The following is a 20,670-nucleotide window of genomic DNA, read 5'->3' on the forward strand; positions in this document are numbered from 1 at the left end:
AAAACAGCTAGATACAAAGATTAGCTGGGTCTTCCCCTCGCTTCTTCTGGGAAATCAAAGAAATATTTTGTGGCAGCATCTGTCTTCCTTTTCCTTTATCTATATGATAATATACGACATACAAATGCTTCAATGGTTAAATCATTCATGCCTCTCCCTCCCGGCCGCCTCTACTGAGGATGGATCTACCACTTACATGAGCAACCTTGTTACCTGATCTGGCCAGTGATCATAAAACACATATCCACATATTTCTTTGCCCTTCCAGCCAAACTGGTTCCAGTCTCAGAGCCTGGCAGGAAAGCCAAGAATCCCTGTAAGAGATTGGCTAGAGCAGCATAATTGCATATGTGCAAGGAAGGGATACGTAACTTACAACTCTCTAATGACATTAGCAGTACAGCAGAGAAATGTTGGAGTGGGAACTAAGGGTTGGATCCACCCAGATTAGTTGGGGGGGGGGGGATGAAGTGAAATTGGGTGAATAAAACGAAGTATCAAACCCTCTATTTCCATTAATACATGTAGGTCCATCATGGTCCCTCACTCACTCATGATGTTACTCACACAGAACACAAAAAAGTTTTCTAGCAAGAGGCCACTATCTGTCAACAAGTTTTCTCAAGTGGCTATCTAAAGGTGTGAGGCTCCTCCCTCTCCACCACCACCTGCTGGCCTTCAGCTATGCTGCCACACAATAGGCTGTCTCAGGCCTCAGAATAAGGAGACACTTGGACCACCTTGTTCCTCACTCTTCCCTGTGCTTTTCCCACACCTAGGAGCAAGGGTCTCTGATTCCTCCCTGGCCTGCTGAGTTTTAGCTTTATATGGGTTGGGTATGGCCCCACCTCTTCTCCATGCTCCCCTTTGAGGAGCCTAGCCTGTCAGAGCAGGGGTAGGTTGGTTCCTTCATTCCAGCTCTCCCTGAGATAAGCCCTCCCTGAGACTGCCTGGCAGCCCCTGATTGGTTCACCCAGCAGACCTGTTGGAGTGGAAATTCCCACCAGCAGGGCCTAGCCTACTTCCCACAAGCCCACCCTTTCCCAGTGCCTGCCCATACTGCTGTTTCACTTTCCTTTCTACTAAGTGCCACCTTCTCTTGGTGAAACAGTGCTGCATTCCTGCTGTCATCTTATCTGCTTCTTGTCTGGTTCCTGGGGTCCCCACAGAGCTCCTGCTAGCTGTATTGAGGCTTGGGTGGCTGCTTCTGGCAGCCCGTCAGTAGCTCTTCCCTTAGTTATACTCCAGAGGCTGCTAGGTATGGCAGCCTCCAAACAGAAGCTTGGGATTCCCTGAAATTACAGCTCATCTCCAGACTATAGATATCAGTTCCCCTGGAGAAAATGTATGTTTTGGAGGGTAGATTATATGGCACTGTACTTCATTGAGTTTGCTATCTTCCCCAGGCTCCATTCCTAAATATAGTTGCTAGCTCTAGGCTGGGAAATACCTAGAGACTTTGAGGGTAGAGCTGGGAATGGGTAGGATTTAGGATAGGGAAGGACCAAAATGGAATATAATGCTATGGAATCCACCTTCCAATGCAGCCATTTTCTCCAGGGGAACTGATCTCTGTGGTCTGGAGATGACTTGTAAAACCAGGGGATTCCCCAGGTCCCACCTGGAGACTGACATTCCTATTCCCAAATCTTTAGTAGTTTCCCAGCATGGATCTGGCAGCCCTATCCCTCACTGTCCCATTCCTGGACAAATGGTTACTGTGTTTAAGTAGTCCTCTCAACTACTCTTGAGAGTAGCCTTTCTCAATATTTTTGCTGTTGAGAACATCCTGAAATCTTCTTCAGGCTTCTAGAAACCCCAGAAGTGGAACGATCATGCATAATATGGTTGTGTACCTGTACCCCTTCCCCTCCCCACCTCCTCCAGGCTCTTCATTGGACATTTTGGTGGGGGTGGGTGGGTCATATGGCCCAATAAATGTTTAACAAATTTTAAATATTTATACAAAAATAATTAACTTCCACCCATTCAGGAAACTCTTCCACAGTCGTCAACAAACCCCAGGGTTTCACGAAACCCTGGTTGAGAAAGCCTACTCTAGGATTAAGCACTGAATATTTAGAGAAATGCTGCAGCTAGTCACTGCACACAATCATGCATATACACAAAGACATAGAGTAAAATTTTACTCTAAGTCTCAAACCAGATATTGTGTCTTTAACAAGACAGCTCTGGATCCTCCCCCTGGTGTCATTTCATCTTGGGAATTGGAACTGGAACATGACTGGGATTAAGGAAAATGGAATATCTGAACAGAAACTTGAATATATTCCTACTGTGTCACTTTAGCAGTTCTTTATATTGTCTGTTTGCTTAGTTTCCAAACTTCCATCCTTTATCGAATCCTTTTACACATCAACTGACCATATACCCCCAAACTCAAGCACACTGCAGAAGATCCTTGGCGTATACTGTAAGTTGCACATTGCTAGGCATTTGTCAAATCTACCCTAAGTTTACAAAATTTACCCTAAGTTCACAAAATTTAAAAAGTAGCAAACTAAGCAGAAAGCCAACAGAATTAAACAGCACAGCACCCTCAGGTATTGCACTCTCTTTCCTTCAGAAAAACCACCCCCACCAAACTAGAGAGGGAGCCAAATTCATTTTCTGAGGGGATTCCTTAATTCTGGGGTACTGATTAGGGGGCCATTGCTGCCTCGACCTATGCTGGTGCCACCATTTTGTAGCAATGGCTCTCCTTATCCCCATAAAAGAAACAGGCACAAGGAGGATGGAAGCAGGGATTGCCTTTCCTCAGTCCTGTTCCAGCAGAGAAGCAGCCAGAATGAGGATAGAATAGGCTGAGGGAAGTGGCACTTTGGTTCAGGAAGAAAGAAGAATGCTGCCTTCCACCATTCTTCTCTGTCCGCCATAGCCCAGAGTATGTGGGTATGAGGGGAAGTATGATGACAAAGTGGAGTGGCTGATGCAAAGAATAGTGGCTAGAAGAGAAGGGTTGTTTTTTATATGCCACTTTTCTCTACCAGAAGGAGTCTCAAGGCAGCTTACAATAGCCTTCCCTTTCCTCTCCCCACAACAGACATCCTGACCAATTATGCACGGGGTGGACTGCCCAAGCTGGTGGCCACAGAGCTTTGCAACAAATCCCTGATTATGCCCAATGTCACCGCTATCCTGGGCGCCACTGAGCCCTGGCCCGACCCAGGCCCTGGAAGGCCCGTGTTAAGGGAATGTGGATTTTTCTGTGGTCCCAGAGCTGCTGCGGGCACCAGCAACAGCTAGGTCAGGCCAGCCTCGTGCATAATCAGAGGAGCCAGACCAAAGACCTGGCTCATCCCCTGACTTACAACATCACTGCAAGGACGCCTCTCGCCCCTGTCAGCTCCGTGGAGCTGCAGACCTGAATTGGGCATCCCCTCACCCCCACCATGGTGAGAGGGTGGCATGCCGCTCCCCTACCAGTGAGCAGTGGGGGCCCCATGCCCCCGCCCCCACTCCCCCCCACTGCTGCCACAACGGAGCGCACCTGCGCTTACAGCCCCACGTTGTGTTTGTGTGTGTCCGTTATGGTGGGGCAGACAGCGAGACCCTCCCCCATGCGTACGTGGGGAACGGTGGGCATCCCACCTGCCTCAATGGAACAGCGGCAGCCCGGTGTGGTTGCTGCCATGCATAATTGGTCCCTGTGAGGTGGGTGAGTCTGAGAGAGCCCTGATATTACTGCTCGGTCAGAACAGCTTTATCAGTGCTGTGGCAAGCCCAAGGTCATCCAGCTGGCTGCATGTGGAGGAGTGGGTAATCAAACCCAGCTCAGCAGATTAAAAGCCACTTCTCCTAACCACCACGCCACACTGAAGTAGGGGATGGAATGAAAAAGGAAGAGTGGTGGTGTTTACATTCTGTCACCAAAGGTCCACACATCCCTGGAGCTGGTCCTGCTTGTCCACCACTTCAGATTTTCTCATTGAAGAATACCTTGGACTTCCCCAAACATCACATATTTCTTTGAATACTGCCTGAGAAGGAAATTGTTCATTTTAACTTAATCCACAATTTATTACCTATGTCAGGCCACTTGGATTTTAAATTAACCTGGTTTCAGGAAGGTCAGATTAAACCTTTTCTTCAAAAATCTTTGATTGACATATTACTACCTTAGCTCAATGTAGCACAATTCTAATTAGTGGGTGGCTGACTGAAATTATCAGCACTCGTATATTCATGTTTGCAGGAGGGAAATCAAAATGTCAGAGGAAGCAAAAATGTATTTGCTGTATGACAATAAAAATCAAAACTGCAGATGCAAGTTGATAAAAATGTTTTAAAAGTATGGTGACATGTCACATTATATGTTAGTGAAGTCATGCATAGAGGAAATGGGAAAAAAAAAACCCCAAAGAAGGAAAAGGTAACCACAAAAGATTCTTTTTTTGTAAAGTAAAAAAAAAAATGCTGACACAAAAATTCTAAAATATTTCTTACCTTCTTCAGTCATTGTTTCATAATATATTAGCTTTCCATATGATCCAAGCTCTACAACATCATAGCAAAAGACACAAAGATAAGGAACCAGCAGACATTTCAGATAATTTACATTTTCCTCCTTACTTCCTTAATTTTTTCCCAAAGTAATTAGCTAAGGTTTCTGGTAGCCATGAGAGACCTTTTACAAGATTGACTTTCATATATAATATTGAATCTTCAAGATAGTTTAATCCAGCCTTTCTCAACTTTTTTACTCTTGAGAAACCCCTGAAATATTCTTCAGGCTTCAAGAAACCCCAGAAGTGGTACAATTATGCAGAATACGGTTGGGAAGCACTTTGCCTTCCCCTGGCCCCTCCCCTTCCCACCCCTCCAGACCCATCAGTGGCCATTTTGGGAGGAGGGTGGGTGGGTTGACACGACAATGTATGGTCATATCACCAACAAATGTTTAACAAATCTAAAAATATATAAAAATAATTAACTCTCACCTAGGGTTGGGTGCTTTGGCGCCCGAAGCAGCCATTCGCTCCCGATGCAGCCAGCGCCACACTGCAGGCGGGAGGCGTGGGCGTCAGTGTGCTGGCGGGCAAACATACACAGGTGTGGAGCTCCGCACCTGCATGTTTGCACCCGCTGGCGCTCCGATGCCAGCACCTCCCCTCCCCCCCGCAGCGCTGGCTGCATCGGGAGCGAACGGCCGCTTCAGGTGATGAAGCACCCAACCCTACTCTCATCCCGTCAGGAAACACTTCCAAGGCTCGCAAGAAACCCCAGGGTTTCATGAAAACCTGGTTGAGAAAGCCTAGTTTAATCTGATGACAAGTATTGCTTTATATGACAACAGCCAGAAAGACAACAGGATTTCTGCAAACGTTTCTTTTGTGCTCCACAGATTTACTTAAATCCAGGAACAGTAAGACTGACATGGTGAGGAACATAGTTTGCCATGCTCAGATGGTTTTATCATAATCAGTGGAAAAGATGTATCGCAGCCCCTAAATTTGACGTCCTTTTATTGCACTCTTGCCCCCCAGGTCCTTTGGAATTTAATTTTTCATAATGCCATAACTGTGACAGCTAATTTCTAGCACAGAGGACAGCAAGCAGTGGCTTCAAAGCCAGATCTGTTTCCCAGAGTACTAGCTGTTTCCACTTTCTCACCTAGAGTAAAGATGGCTGGTGTAGGAGCAATGGACATTATAATATAAAAGAGAAATGCTGTCAGTCTTCAAGTATATAAGGTTAGGGTGGATGAATTTGCCCAGCATCCATCCAGTCCTCAAAACAACTTTCCCATAAAGCTAGCATAGTCTCTTGGACTCTATTGCTCATTCCTAGACTAGACAATATAGCATTTGCAGGTTAAAACCTCCAGCACTAAGATCTGGGTTTTCTTTTTAGAGTTCAAAGTTGCACTGAAATACTAAAAATGCAAACATTACAGAATTATTGTTGGTGTTGCTGCCATCTCCTTTTCTGCTTTTGGGAGGGTAAATTATTATTGATTTAAGAACTCAAATTTTACTTGTAGTATAAGAAGAGATGCAAAATCATGAGATATGAAGCCAAACTCTTCAAAAATATGTTGGCTTTCCCCCATAGTACTAAGTTCTAGTTGTGCATTTCTGAGCATTCATTACAGTCTACCAATGATGAAGATTCATGGAGCTTTAAAAATTCGATAATGGTAATGCAGATGTCATTCTTCCTTTTTAAAAATGGAAGCACTTAAAAAGTAATTATAGATGTGCTAGTCTATTTTGTTTGAAGTCTATTGTTTCAGTTGTTCTTGCATGTTCCCCTGTAAAATGGTATTAGTTCAAATATATTTCTGTAAGCCTCATTTTTGCTTTTAGTTCTAAGGCACTGTAACACTCTGCCAACCTTATTGCTTAATTGTTGATGTTTCCCTTTTCTGCTAACTAGAAAAAAAAATTGACTGTCTCTCTGAATGCCTGAATTGGCTGAAATATGATTCCACTTTAAATTGTTTCCACCTCCCCATTATACTATTTGAAAATGACACATTCCAGTATAAAAGCTGTTATTTGAGTTTGTACAGGTGGGTTTTTTAATCCAAAACGGAGGGAGTAATGCCTCTCAAATTGCTAGACATTTCCTAGGCCTGATTATGTAATGGAACCATGACAACTATGAAAATGGACCTTCTTTCAGAGGTTAGCCTTGCTCCGGGGAGAAACATATTCATTCCACTAAAAGCATACACTGCACAGCTGGAGGGAGGAAGCACAAAAATACTTAAAAGGGTCCTTGATGGTGACGAGGACACTCATGCATTACCTTTGATGGTGTCTTTTTGCTTTTAAAAGGCTGTTTACATGGCAGAGTTGGGAAATGCTCACCCTTTAAAAAAAACTGATTCCCTCCCATCTTTGCAGCATCATTTTTTAAGCTGGGGAAAAAGATACAACAGTCTTAACATAAATGACACCTCATACACATCTCTTTATATGCCTAGGAGAGTTATAAACTACCTTTATCAGCTTAGTAAAGAAGGTGTACCAGCAGGTGTACCAGTACAAATCTATGGTTCAATGGAGTGCGTTAAATTCAGATTGATGTTCAGCTTTTTCATTCAATCTATAACATACTAGGTGACTGTAGAACCCAGCTGTAGAACCCAGCCCAGAGATTAACATAATTCACCAGCAGAAATGCTGTTGCTATTGAAATATGTTCCAGTGATGCTGGAGCTTAAATGCATGGTTCTTTAAAGAAGTTCAAAGTATTTCCCCACTTCCTGTTACACAGGAATTGAGACAGGCTGAGGAGCAAATTCTATATTAATATAAAGATCCTGAAGATTCTAGAAAGACTTCCTGAAGGCTTGAATCCAAGCCTATGTTGTTTATGATGCTCATCAATGACCTAACAAAGAAATATATGCTGAAAAAGTGAGATTGTTTTAAGACTGATCTAACAACTGAGAAGGGATGAAGCAAGAAATGCTTCTTTTAAAAGAATGAAATATGTAGGAAGAGCAGAATAGAAGTATAGTAAATAACTAAAAGGTGGAGAAAGGAACACACAAAATCATACATTAAGGATCAGAAATGGTTCTGTAGAGAAGAAACAGTATGGGTCACAGTACCAAGTGTCCCATACAAGGATGTAAAGCTACACTTAAGATAAAGATATTGGGTATCTAGTCTTGACATGGTAATCATATGATGTCACTGACAAATCAGACTAACAAATGGGGGAAAAGGTTTCTGTCAGAAAATATGGATAAGAAAGAAGACATCCAGACAACATGAATGCAATTCACTGGCACTTCTATTTATACATTTATTTAAAATGTTGTCCTAATTCCCGTGTATCAAAAGGCCAACTTTCAATACCGTATAAACTACTCAGGTTCTTAAAAATATATATATAAGCAGATACTTACATTAATTAATGCTATGTGGTTGCAACTCAAAAAGTCAGATACTGCTCTTTGATGTGCCACAGTACAACATACGACTTGGGTGCAAGATGCCTATGGTGCTTATGTCACGGGAGAGTGGGCATAAATTGCACAATGCACATCACAGAAGCTCACAAATGTTTTTTTTTAGGATTGTCAGGACTGCTGAATGAGAGGCTACTGTTACTACTAGCACAATGAAACTTTCATAGCCCAGAGATCTCCCTTCACAAGTAACACCATATGACATAAAGAAACAAGTTTAATGGAACCTTAATGTAATTTTTTTGCTGTTCAAAGTTTAAAAAAATCTATCATCAGCCCTTCATTAATCAGAAAGACTTAAAAGTAAAAGCTTCAATTTTATATGAAAAATTCAGAGTATTTTTATAAGGAAAATAAATATTCAGAGAAGAAGAAGAGTTGGTTCTTATATGTTGCTTTTCTCTAACATAGGCAGAATCCTATTGGATCAGGAGGCCTGTTTGCTTCAGCATCCTGTTTCCCACAGTATTCAACAAAGTGCCCCATGAAAGGCTACAAAACAAGGTATGAACACTTCTTCACTCCCAAGGCCAGGTACAATGGTGTAATGAATTATGAGTTACGAATTGCAAAGATGCAAGCATTCAGTTTATACATTCATTCCCATAGATATACATAATGATTAAACAAATAGTATTTGTTGGCTTATTTTATGTAGAGCCTCTTGAGGACAGGTGGCCAAACTGTAGCTCTCCAGATGTCCATGGACTACAATTTCGATGAGTCCCTGTGCTGGCAGGGGCTCATGGGAATTGTAGGGCAAGGATATCTAGAGAGCTACAGTTTGGCCACTTCTGCTCAACTACTAGTATCAAACTATTGTGTTAAGTACTACACATGGACATTTAATTTTTTACAACACACAGCAGACTTGATCTAGTCCTCTGTGGGCACTGTGTACACCAAGAGACCTCTACAGAAATATGGCAGACTCCTGTCTGCACGCCCCCCCCATTCTGAAGAATATCTCTCTCCAAATCATCAGTATCAATGGAAGACTTATATTCTCCCCATATATCTTTATTTCCATTCTTCTCTGTCATGTTCATGTCCTACACATAGCAAGGGAGGGGTGCTGAAATTACTGTCTTCTATCGTTAATTGCTGCCTTAATGTACATGGTAACAGACTGCATACTAGTCAATGTATTCTAAGCATTGAGAAAGACTATAGACCTCCAATGGGAAATAATTTCTTTCTCAAAGAAAGCTGAAAAATCTGTGCAAGTTCCAACATTTTAAAGCAAAATATCTTGTATGCTTGTATAAATTAGTGTTCAGCTATATGTATCTGAATCTACATATTTAATTTCAGAGTGAGGGACTCACTAATTACATAGTCCTTGCTGTTGGTCCCTCCGATTCCCCGCTGGAGCAACTGCGAGCCACGCACAGCGCGGCTCACAGTTGCTCCTTTGCCGGCGGCCTGACGCGTCGGGAGGCGCGAAGCTCCCTGCCCGGCGGCCTGACGCGGCGAGAGGCGCTGCACCCGGCTGCCAGGGACTCCCTTGCCTAGCGCAAACGGAGCCCCGCACTGGCCCGGCCACAGTCCAACATGGCTGCCAACAACAGGAACCCGCCGAGGAGCCGCCGCCGCACATGCCGCCAGACCGCCTGGGAGCCGCTGCCCGAAGCCACGGCCTCCCTTCTCCACTCCTTTCCTGAGCCGCCGCTGAAACAAGGACGCCCCGCCGCTGCTGCCGCTGCCCGCCCTCCACTTTAAGGTGCGCTTCCTTCCCACATGCTGCCCTCGCCTGTCCCTCCATCTACCCCCGCTTTCTAGCGCCCATTGTATTTTTTATACAATGGGCTTTCCCCCTAGTATTTTATATCTCACAAACCAGACATTTAAACTTATATTCATATTTTTTTAAATTAAATGATCTAAGTGAATATTTGGATTTAAGAACTTGAAAGTTCAGATTCTGATCCACAGAAAACAATTCAAGTGTGCAAATGGAAAGTTTTTGTTGCCAAATACAAGGTCCATGTGAAATTTAAAACTCATCTCTGGTTGTCAGTCACCAGCATGTCTCTGCATTTCCTCCGACAGCATGTTTTCACTCAATGAAGAGGCAGCAGCAACAGAGGCTGAATTTCCCACTTCCGCAATGGTACCACTTTCCCCTTAAATTCTTATCAAAAGTCTATTGATCTCCAGTTATAAAACTGGGGGGTGGAGTAGTTCATGGGTTGCAGCAGGAGGTGAAACGGCAAGAATCCCAGTCAATGAAGTCCATTACATGCTGGATACACAGTGCTATGGGAAGAACTTCATAGAAAGCTTTCCCACTGCAAGCCAAAGTGTTCGATTTGGAGATTAAATTCTAAAGATGGACCAGAATGAACTTCCCACTTGTGAAAAGAATTGTCATTATCATGCTGTCTGATAGAGGTGGATGATAATATTTGGAGACTTGAACTACTAGAAGAGCCAGAAATGCAACTGCATCCATAATCTGAAAATGAATTTAAGCACCATCCTACAGAATTTGGCAGGAAAATATATCTTTGTTATACATACAGAATGATCCTAGTTATGTTAAGAACTAGAAAATAAGCCCGCTGTACTCCCAATAGAGCGGGCGCTAGCAGGGCTCGCGAGTTCGGCGGGGCGGCTCTCTGGCTTAGCGGGGCCAGTCCCCGGACCCGAGGACGGGCATGGGCCAGCCTGTAAGGCGGCGCCACATCGTCCTGTGCCTCGCTGCCCTGCGACCTACCTGTGTTTGTGGGGGCAATGGAGGAAATGGCGGCAGGCGGGCTGGAGGCCAGGACTCAGGTGATGGGTCGGGTCTTCAGCAGGTGGCGGTCCCACCATCGTGGCGGGTGCCACCGCTGTGGGAGCCTCTCCTGGCACTCCCCGAGAGCAGGGGCCCATGGGAGGAAGTGCAGGCCCGCCCCCAGCGAAGCGCGCGCAAGTAGTCCAGGTGGGGCTGGGTCCACGGCTGCGGAGGTAGGGCCGGGGCAGTGTGTGGCACATGTGTAGACCTCCCCGGGCAGCAGGCCGTTGCAGGGGCGCTCATAAGGATGGGTGTGGCCCCTGTCGGAGACCCAGAGGGGCGAGTTGTCGCGGCAAGGCCGCGGCGGCCGGGCAGGGCAGATTTCGTCTGCGAAGGTAGGGACTTCGCCGGGGAGCGTGTGCGTAAGAAGGCAGCGGCTTGTCGCATGGATCGGCGGAGGGTGGGGGAAGCGGCATGGCGATGGTTGGGGGTGGGTGGGCTGAGAGAAGGGAGTCTGCATGGGCAGGTGGGAGGGTGGTGGGGAGGAGCGGTGGAGTAGCAGCATGTCGGCGGGCCAGACCAGGGTGGTTGGGGGGTGGGGGGGCCAAGAGCGCGGCATCTGGTGGGGGTTTTGGGGGGGCGGATAGCGGCGCTTACCTGGGTGTGGGAACATGTAGGTGAGGTCGGGAGGGGCACGAGGTGTCCATCCCCGGCCGGCGGTGCCATCATGTGGAGGGCGGATCAGGTCGGCGGGGGAGGCTCAGGAAGCCTCTCGAGCACCCCGGGCAAGTTGGGGGCCGGGGAGGGTTAGGAAAGCAGCAGTGCCGCCGCGTCTTCGATGTGGCGGCCCTGCTACTTTGCCCCCGGCGATGGCTTGAATGCAGGAGGAGCGCAGAGGTGAGGATGTGTGCCTCGCCAGAGCACAGAGCTGAAAACGGGCCAAGTAGCCAATTGGCCACTTGGCCCTCGAGTGACACTGAGGGGCAAATCAGGAGCTGCTTCACGGCTCCTGATTCGCCCCTCAGAGGTTTTATCCCGGATGGCTCCCGCCCTCTCTCCTCCCAACTTGCCCTTAGCCTTTTATTAATACCGCTCCGTAGGCGCGGTTTACAGATTCCTGAGAAAAAAGTTTTTTAACAAAGGTTGTTCCTTTTTCTAATCACCATTTCATTTCTGTACCACTCTTACCTGAGGGCTCAGGACAGCTTACAACATTAGTACAGCAATTAAGCAATTAAAATTCATTAAAACATTACATTATTATTAAAACTGATCTGTCGCAAGTACCCAGGGAAACCACCTTTCTTCCGGTGGGAAGGAGGGGAATAAAGTGCCGAGATGGAATTAGCTATATGGCATCCAGATGTTATTGAAAACTGCACTAGATAGTTTTAAATTAAACTAGCTTAAATGGTTTCACTTCCTGCTGTGTACACTTAATCCCCTCCTCTTAGGTTTTCCATATACAACGCATTCCCACTGAAATATTTTGGAACATGTACATATACCAAATAGCAATCCAACTTTCAAACTGCTCAAACGTAAGGGCAGAAAAACCCTTACTATCTAATTAATCTCCCTCAGAATATCTTTCAAAAAAGATGATTGTGCAAAACCTTGGGAGAGTAAATCAATGGTTTAAATCAAGATTTGCTGTCCCAAGCTTTTGCAGAATCATCTTCTCTGAATTAGTGGCACAGGATATTCAGGGAGGGGATTAATTTGGTAATATGGATTTTTCTGTAGTGTAGTGGTAAGAGTGTCAGATTAGATTAGAATCTCTACTTTGCCATGGAGGCTTGCTGAGTTACTTTGGTCCCCCAACACTCTCCTAGCCTAACCTTCCTCATACAGTTGTGAAAATAGAAAAGAACAGAATAATGTAAGCTGTTGTGAGTCCCCATTGGGAGAAGTAAATAAATAAATTAAGTGGGTTTGTTGTAGATGGATAAAAGCACTTAAGATCCGACCATTTTGCTGCTACAGCAGGAATCAGTAAACCTATTAGAATCCTATAGCACATGAAAAATATTGATCAATCATTTTCTATTTTTTTAAAATTACAACACAGAATTCACATTTTATCAGCCAGTTGTTGTGAATGGTGATTGAATTGTGGTCTTTCTCTGACAGTGATATAGTTTTAGCAACCCCTAGGGAACGCTGATTATACTGTATTCAAAACATCACTTATACATCAGGTTCATCTGAGCCAAGCTTTGACGGTGCATATAACAGTTTAGATGTAAGAAAAGCATTTCCCCCCTTTTTATTGATCAATGTTAACTTGCATGAATTAAAAATAAAAATAATGAGATGGGATCTCTATTTCAGAAAAAACATTTATTATTAAACTGGAACAAAATGGTTTTCAAGTAAAACCTGATTTCCTTGTGTAAAAAGCATGAAGTAGTAATGCTTATGCCATGCCCATTGTAGAGCCACATTTATTTCCATCCCAGGCATGAAGACTGCATCTCAGAAAGGCTCATCGCTTACCTGTTCCTCTGTCACCTAGAATGGACCTTGCCTACTTTCTTGGAATAAGGGCAGGTGCCGTGCTGAAGAAAAGTCTTAGGCAAAGACCATATGTGGCTCCCAAGCCACTGAGGATCTCTTTAATATTTGCAATCACTTGAATTTGGAAATCCTCAGGCCTGTTTACACAATAAGCAGTGTATGCCTTCTTCTTTCTTCACATTGTTCTAGAAATTTTAGCATTGCAAATACAAACAGTATTGCAGAATGCATGTTTAAAAGCAGATGCCATCTATGGCATCAGAACGTGCACACACAAAAATATCTACATTTATTTATTTAAATCTAGAAGAAGGAAGAGTTCTAAATTAAGCAGCCCCTGTCTTAAAACAGGAACTTAACCAAGTGTTTCTGTGTGATGGGCTTTATAAGTGTGCAAGCCTTATGAATAGAAGGCATGCGCTTGCAGGCTTTTCTGACCTGGGCCTGCAAAGACAGGAGAGAAGAAGCATTCACTGCTGAAGATAATTTTAGGAAGAATTAATCTGAAAGACACAGAGATTGAGAAGAATGTAACGAGGAAGAATAAAAGAAGTTAGTGATACCTTCTGCAAGTGGGTCAAGGGTATAAATCATAAGCTGGAAAATGCTGTTCCTCATTAGACTATTGTGCAAAGATGCAGAACTGCCACCCCGCTGGAGACGTGGCTTAGTCTAAAGGAGAAAAAAAGACAAGAGAAAGAATGATTTTTCTGAAAACAGACTTGCTTCATGCATCATGAGACTATGATTTGTACAGAAAAGCAAAAGTTGTCTTCATTTATCAAGAAAGACAGAAGACAACTTTCAATTAGATCAGTTTTATAAGTACCGTATTTGCCGGCGTATAAGACGACTGGGCGTATAAGACGACCCCCCAACATTTCCACTCAAAATACAGTACTATGGGCCACTATGGGCAACTATGTCTATCCCAACTAAAGTGCACCCGGCGTATAAGACGACCCCCCCACTTGGAGGCATGTTTTTCAGGGGGGGGGGGAAGTAGTCTTATATGCCAGCAAATACTGTAGTTTTACAAGTAGTTTTACAAGTAATAGTACTACATAAAATATGTATAGTGTTGAACTAGGATCTGGGATATCTATGTTCAAATCCTCCCTCTGTCAAAGGGTAAATCACGTATTCGCACCCTGACAGGATTGTTATGAAGGTAAAATATAGGAGAGGATGACGACTGGGGAGATAGGCAGGGTATAAATAAAGTAAAAATTAGGGTTGCCAGCCTCCAAGTAGGGGCTGGAATCCTCCCAGAATTACAGCTGATCTTCAGATTACGCTCATCACTTCTCCTGGGGGAAATGACTGCTTTGTTGAGAAACTTGATGGTAGGCTTTCTCAACCAGGGTATCATGAAACTCTGGGATTTCTAGACCACTCTGGGAGGGTTTCCTGAATGGGTAGGAGTTAATAAATTCTTTATATCTTTTTAAAAAGTTGTTAAACATTCATTTGGGTGATATGACCTTATATGGTCATGACAACCTGCCCCCCCTCCAAATGGCCAATGATGGGCCTGGATGGGGTGAGAAGGGGAGGGGCTGTGGGTGGGGTGTACATAGCTATGCTTCCCAACTGTATCCTGCACAATAATATCACTTCTGGGGTTTCTCAAAGCCTGAAGATTGTTTCAAGGGGTCCTTGAGAAAGGCTGTTCTGTGGCCTCACCTTCCCAAACTCTACTCACTCCAGGCCCCACCTCCAAATCTTCAGATTATTTTTCAAGCCAGAGTTTACAGCCCTAACTGTAAATTTATTCAGGAAACATTTTGTTGGATATAAAACTTCAGTGTTCCATACACACTGAGTTACCACCTAACCCACAAACTGAGGAGAATGATAGAAATTAGTCATTTAAACAATAGAATTCCTTGATCAGCAGTTGTAAAAATACAATAGCATGTAATACTTTTAAGCTACAACTTTTCAAAAGAAGGCACGTAAAGATAAAAAGATACAAGTTGCTGCCTACCGTGAGCATCAAATCATCCTTCTCCCCAGATTGAGACTGCATGCGTAGAAAAGGGGGGAAAAGACAAAAGAATAATGGAGCATGCAAACAATGTGAAAATGTGCATTAAGAACAAAAGTGTTGCAACAGCATAAAAGTTATGCAGTTCTCTCTAGAGTTTTGGACCACACTTTTATTTTACAACTCGATCGCCCCTCCCAGTCCAAGCCAGCTCATGGCAGTTTACAATATAATCCCAATAAAATAACAATAATATACAGTTATAGCCCCCTGGCACAATAATCCCTTTCCCCTCCCTCCCCAACACACCAGTCTGGTGTGTGCCAAAAACATTTGTCCCCTGCACTCCCCACCCAGTTGGCCTTGGGGGGAGAGGTACCTCCTGCCCTAAATGTACTGGCATCCTGAGGGCAAATTTTCTAGAAATGGCCATAGAAGATTTATCAACACTACATCTTAAGACATGAATTTGCCTTGTATTGAGCTTGCAATAAGTAAAGCCATTTGAAGGAATAAGGATGATTCAGAGTTACATCTATAGCAATATATTGTTTAGTCATTTGTAGCCCAAGAAACTCAACAACTCAGGACCCCTGGGACAGAACAGAATATTTGCCAGAACCATCACTGTTAAAATCAGCGAGTAAATGCCTGCTGGAACAGAACTGCTTTGCATATTCACAAAATCTAACCAGAGAAGGTAGGGAAGACTACAGACAATTAAAACCTTTAAAAGCTTTTGCTACCACTGAGATTGGTGATGGTGGGAAGTGCCGTTAAGTCACAGTCAACTTATGGTGACCCCATAGGGGTCAAGGCAAGAGAAGTTCAGACTAGCCAGGGCTAACCCTGCTTAGCTTTGTATAGGACCATTGTGAATAGGAGTGTCTTAGATTATTAATTTAACATTTAAATTTTATTTATTTATTCATTCAATTTTTATACTGCTACTCCCTGTGATGTAGACTCAGAGCAGTTTACAATAAATAATAAATTCAGATAAAACCAATTTCTCTCCCCTCACCCACTAGATAACCTCTGCTGGGCTACTCAGACTGGAGGTTGCCAGTTCTGGGTTGGGAAATGACTGGAGATTTTGGTTGCAGAACTTCCGGAGAATGGGGTTTGGGGAGGGGAAGGGCTTCAGCTGGGTATAATGCCCTAGAGTCCACCTTCCAAAGCACCCATTTTCTCCAAGGTGCAGGAGATCCCCAGCCACAACCTGGAGACTGGCAGCTCTATCAATGCTATCCAAGTCATGTCCACATGTTATATTTTGTAGTCTGGACACTCATATGAGGGAGTAGCATTTGGCTAATGGTTTAGTTCCGTCCCAAGAGCATTTCACAAAGCATCTGCACAGAGCCATAAAAGGAGCATAATCTATCATTGCATAAGGAAAAGCTAAGACTGTATTCTGCTTTAAGGTGACCAGATTTTAACATTGGTAAAGCAGGACACCATTGACTGGGGGGGGGGGGGGGGGTTCTTGATTAAAAATTTGATCTATATGGACCAACAAAAAGTTTCATAGAACACATAGAACGCAAAAATAGTACTGTAATATATATATTTTTAACTTCAATATAAGTACAATTTGCCAGGTACCCCCAGATGTCCCTCCAAAAGTGGGACAATCTGGTCACCTTATTCTGCTTGCAAACACTGCAGTGAATGTGGTAGAAGGCAGTTTATTCTGCCTGCTACTTGAAGAGTGATATCTGCATAGGTTTCTCTAAGGCTAAAGTATAGCAACAAACTCCCCTTCACACAAGTAGGCCTGAGGTCAAGTTAGTTTTTTTAGGCTGCTATGGCAGAAATTAGAACTGAAAATGATGGCACTTTGCTGATGTTATTTTGCAGATCTCAGCCTTCCATAGCCGTAGTTGCCCGTGTGCAATGAATGTCTGCAGTGAGATCAAATGCCGTCTTTCCCATATGCAAACAGCCCTTCAGAACCAACTGAGCAAGTGCTCAACACAAGAGCACCATGCCTTTAAAAAAAATGGGAGAATTCTGGCATTGAATAATAAATCCAGAGGACTTGATGCAGAGTAGCAGCACAGATCTCTTCTGCTTCCAATGGCTACTTTTTTGGTGTGTGTGTTCATATAAACATCTGGCTTGTGGCAACACCATAATGTTCCAGCAGGCTCTTCCACCAGGCATTTGGTTGAGACCAAGCATAACCAATAATGCCCCCCCCCCCGAAATACATCAAGGCATTCTGCTCCTGGACATATTTGTACTATTACTGTTATAATGTTGTACTGTTACCACTGTTATTATTTATATATGTATGGATTGTTTCTTGTATAGTTCTAAGTTCTGTAAACCGCCCTGAGCATTAGGAGAGGGCGGTATATAAATGTGAAAATAAACAAACAAACAAACAAACAAATAAATAAGGTTACCAACAAGTTTACATGAGACCAGGAATGTTGAACTCATTTTGAGGCAGTTGAGGGGAAATTTATAGGAGTTATCTGTCCCGTGTTAGGAAATGGGTTTTCTTCTTGCTTACCCACAGCACTGCAATATATTTATGAAACTTTCAGGGTTTCCCTGGCTTTTCTCCAATCTTTCTCAAACATATTTAGCACTAAAGTTCTGTGAAAGATCACAGCAAAGCCTGAATGGTTGTTATGCAGGTGATAAAGTTTTGATTTTCCAGGATCTGCCCATATGGCAGCCATTTCCTCAACAGTAGCCATTTCTTCCCCCATCATAAAAAAAAAATCCTGACACCTGAACATCGCTGGATTGACAAACCATTGTGACACAACCATTGTGTGATAGGTTAACTAATTTCATTTTTAAAGGTATGTCCATTAGTATGCTGCAGTGGTCCCCAGCCTTTTTATCACCGGGGACCAGTGAACGCTTGCCAATTTTACTGAGGCTCGTGGGGGAGGGGTAGTCTTTTGCCCAGGGATGTCGCCACCGCTGCCTGAACCCCTGCTCCACTTGCTTTCCTGCTGGGGGGGTGCTGCCAGCAGCATATATGCTGTGCCACGCCAATGGAAGCCCCAGCCATGGCGGCTGCTGGAGAGCACCAAAGGTGAGCCGGTGGCAGAGTGGCAGGGCAGCCCCCGAGGCAGCAGCCAGGGAGGAGGACAAGGAGGAGCTGCGGACCAGTACCGACTGATCCACGGACTGGTACCGGTCCCTGGACCGGGGGTTGGGGACCGCTGGTATGCTGCTAAATGTTTAATAACCACACACACATACATATGTATGTAACATCACATCAGTAAAATTTATAATAGATATAAAGGATAATTTACAAATAATAATAAAAAATACAATACTTTGTACTGTGAATTCCATATAGTTAATTTGATGTTCAATGCCTTTGAACTAAATGCTAACACACCTTTAATTCATGAACTTTTCCATTAACACACTCACACATTAATGCATGTTGATGCAAATGCACAACCATCGAGGGCCAGGGTAAGTCTGGCTCGAAGAGCTTCAGATATCTGAACCTTATGGCATCCTAGAGCCAGCTCACAAAACTCCAGAAAACATTTGGCTGTCTCATGCATGGGCTGGTATGAGCCATCTCCAGCATATCACTGGAGATATCTCTAGCCAGTTGCTTTGTGGAGTTATATTTGCTGTCCAGTTGCAGCCTGATTATGGCAATCCCTCGCAAGTGCCTTTCAAGGCAAGTGAGAAGCAGAGGTGGTTTGTGACTGCCTGCCCTTCTAAGTACTTCCCTTCTAAGTACTGACCCTGCTTAGCCTCTGAGATCTGATGAGATCAGGCTATATCATGCTGCCTTGCCTCTCTTGTAGAGATATAAGGGGGAGGAAAATGGGAAAAGCCCTGGTGTCATAGGGAAATGGGAACTAGAGTCAGAAAAGTGTGGGGAAACCCTCCCATGTGGAAGACCCTTTGCTGCTGCACATTCTCAGCCACACAGGCAATGGGGAAACCACACAGTTCTGGTGTGTGCGCCTGCATGCACATAAATACCTCTCATGCTCACATCTAGACCATATTGTTTCACTAAGAGAAAGGCATTGCATTCTGCTTGTCAAGCTGCATGTATACACACAAAGCAATTATGGCATTCTTAATTATCAGCAATCCTTGTCCAATGATTGTCATTAGACAATTTTCCTGTTAAGCTTTGTCATTTTACAGTGAGATCTGGTCAGTTTGAATAGCTCTAGATGTCTATGAAAATCCTTGTGAGGTCTTACAAAGCTTCCTTAGACCAGATGTGCCTGACTTTTTCCAGAAATACTTAAGATGCTCACAATGCTGTGAGACACCCTTCTAAGTCCATTAACTTAGACTTTTACTAATTTAGGACTGCAATATTGACAAACATTCTTAAAAGAATGTGTGTTGTATGAAAAAAAATCCCATTCCCAGCCACAAAGGTCAAAGGATACATTGGCTTTGAGACCAAACTCAGGAGAAAGAATGGCTGACAGAGGGTAAAAGACATTTATCCACCCTGTACTCAACTTCACTTCAAATCTTTTGAAGAAAGACACCTGTACGGTATGGCTAGCAAGTAACACACACACTCTCTCTCTTAGCTTGCAGCTTCCATATGCAGCTAAAGAACTGAGATTCCTACCTAGCTAGGCTGGAAAAGTGGCGAGGGGAAGAAAGACACATACATACTTCCTTTCAGTCTAGCAAAACCAAGATATGTTGAAACAATTCCAAGCTGGCATGTAGAACATAATCATTTTTAACACTGGTTCTGTACTAATTCACATTACTTCCATGTGACATTTATTCAGAAAGACGACTTTCCTTCACATTGCTATTGCCATGGGAATGTACTATAATAGGAGCTTGTTTGCCAGTTAATCAGAATAAAGCACATAAAGCCTGAACAACAAGTTCTTCATTAGTTAAAATGTTTCACTCCTACTGGGGACAGCAGCATTGTCTCATCTAATTACTTTTGGCACTTTATCAGATGTGAGCTCCCAAGCATGAGAAGAGAGAAATCTCTAGCATAGAGCCCTTTCAACACAGAGTGGACCTGCCAATGTATTTTTTTTTTAATTTTCCCCTCCCCATTTAGGCAAAATGTGTTTATTTGAAAATATTTAACCCAAGTGATTTCCATACATAGTTAAAATAACAACCCAAGAAATATTTTTAAAAATGTAGTGAGTCCAACTATCACAGGTTATGTGGAACACATACCTGCTTTGGGACTTCATTGTTCTGGCTCCCTCCCTCCCTCTGTCTCACAAACACACGCCTCCCCCTCCCCCTCCCCACCCCTGGGCCTTGGAGCTCTGCTTGCAGCAGCTGCCATCTACTGGCATTCTCCCTAAGGCGGGAAAATGGACAACATGTCCATGATCATTTCTGTTTGAGGAGATGTGTTAGTAGATGTGTTCCACATCAATAATTCCTTCAGCAAATACACAGAACACTAAAAAAACATTATCATGCCCAAAGAATAGTAACAACAAAAAAGAGTGAACTACCTCAAAAACCTAAAGAGTT

General features: G+C 43.7%; 1 protein-coding gene across 14 annotated transcripts in view; it reads right to left on the reverse strand.

The window, feature by feature from the left end:
• The window catches only part of SLC24A2 (solute carrier family 24 member 2), a 165,887-nt gene that overhangs the window by 22,761 nt on the left and 122,456 nt on the right, over positions 1-20,670 (reverse strand). For 13 of the 14 annotated variants that reach the window (XM_077345171.1, XM_077345172.1, XM_077345170.1 and 10 more), the window contains 3 exons: positions 15,178-15,213; positions 13,751-13,859; positions 4,468-4,518 (listed from right to left, as the gene is read on the reverse strand). In XM_077345171.1, the coding sequence (XP_077201286.1) occupies positions 4,468-4,518; positions 13,751-13,859; positions 15,178-15,213 (196 nt within the window). The remainder of the gene's footprint in view (positions 1-4,467; positions 4,519-13,750; positions 13,860-15,177; positions 15,214-20,670) is intronic. The other variant, XM_077345181.1, reaches the window with a different exon arrangement.

This window comes from Paroedura picta, chromosome 7, assembly GCF_049243985.1.
Source record: "Paroedura picta isolate Pp20150507F chromosome 7, Ppicta_v3.0, whole genome shotgun sequence".
NCBI lineage: Eukaryota > Metazoa > Chordata > Lepidosauria > Squamata > Gekkonidae > Paroedura > Paroedura picta.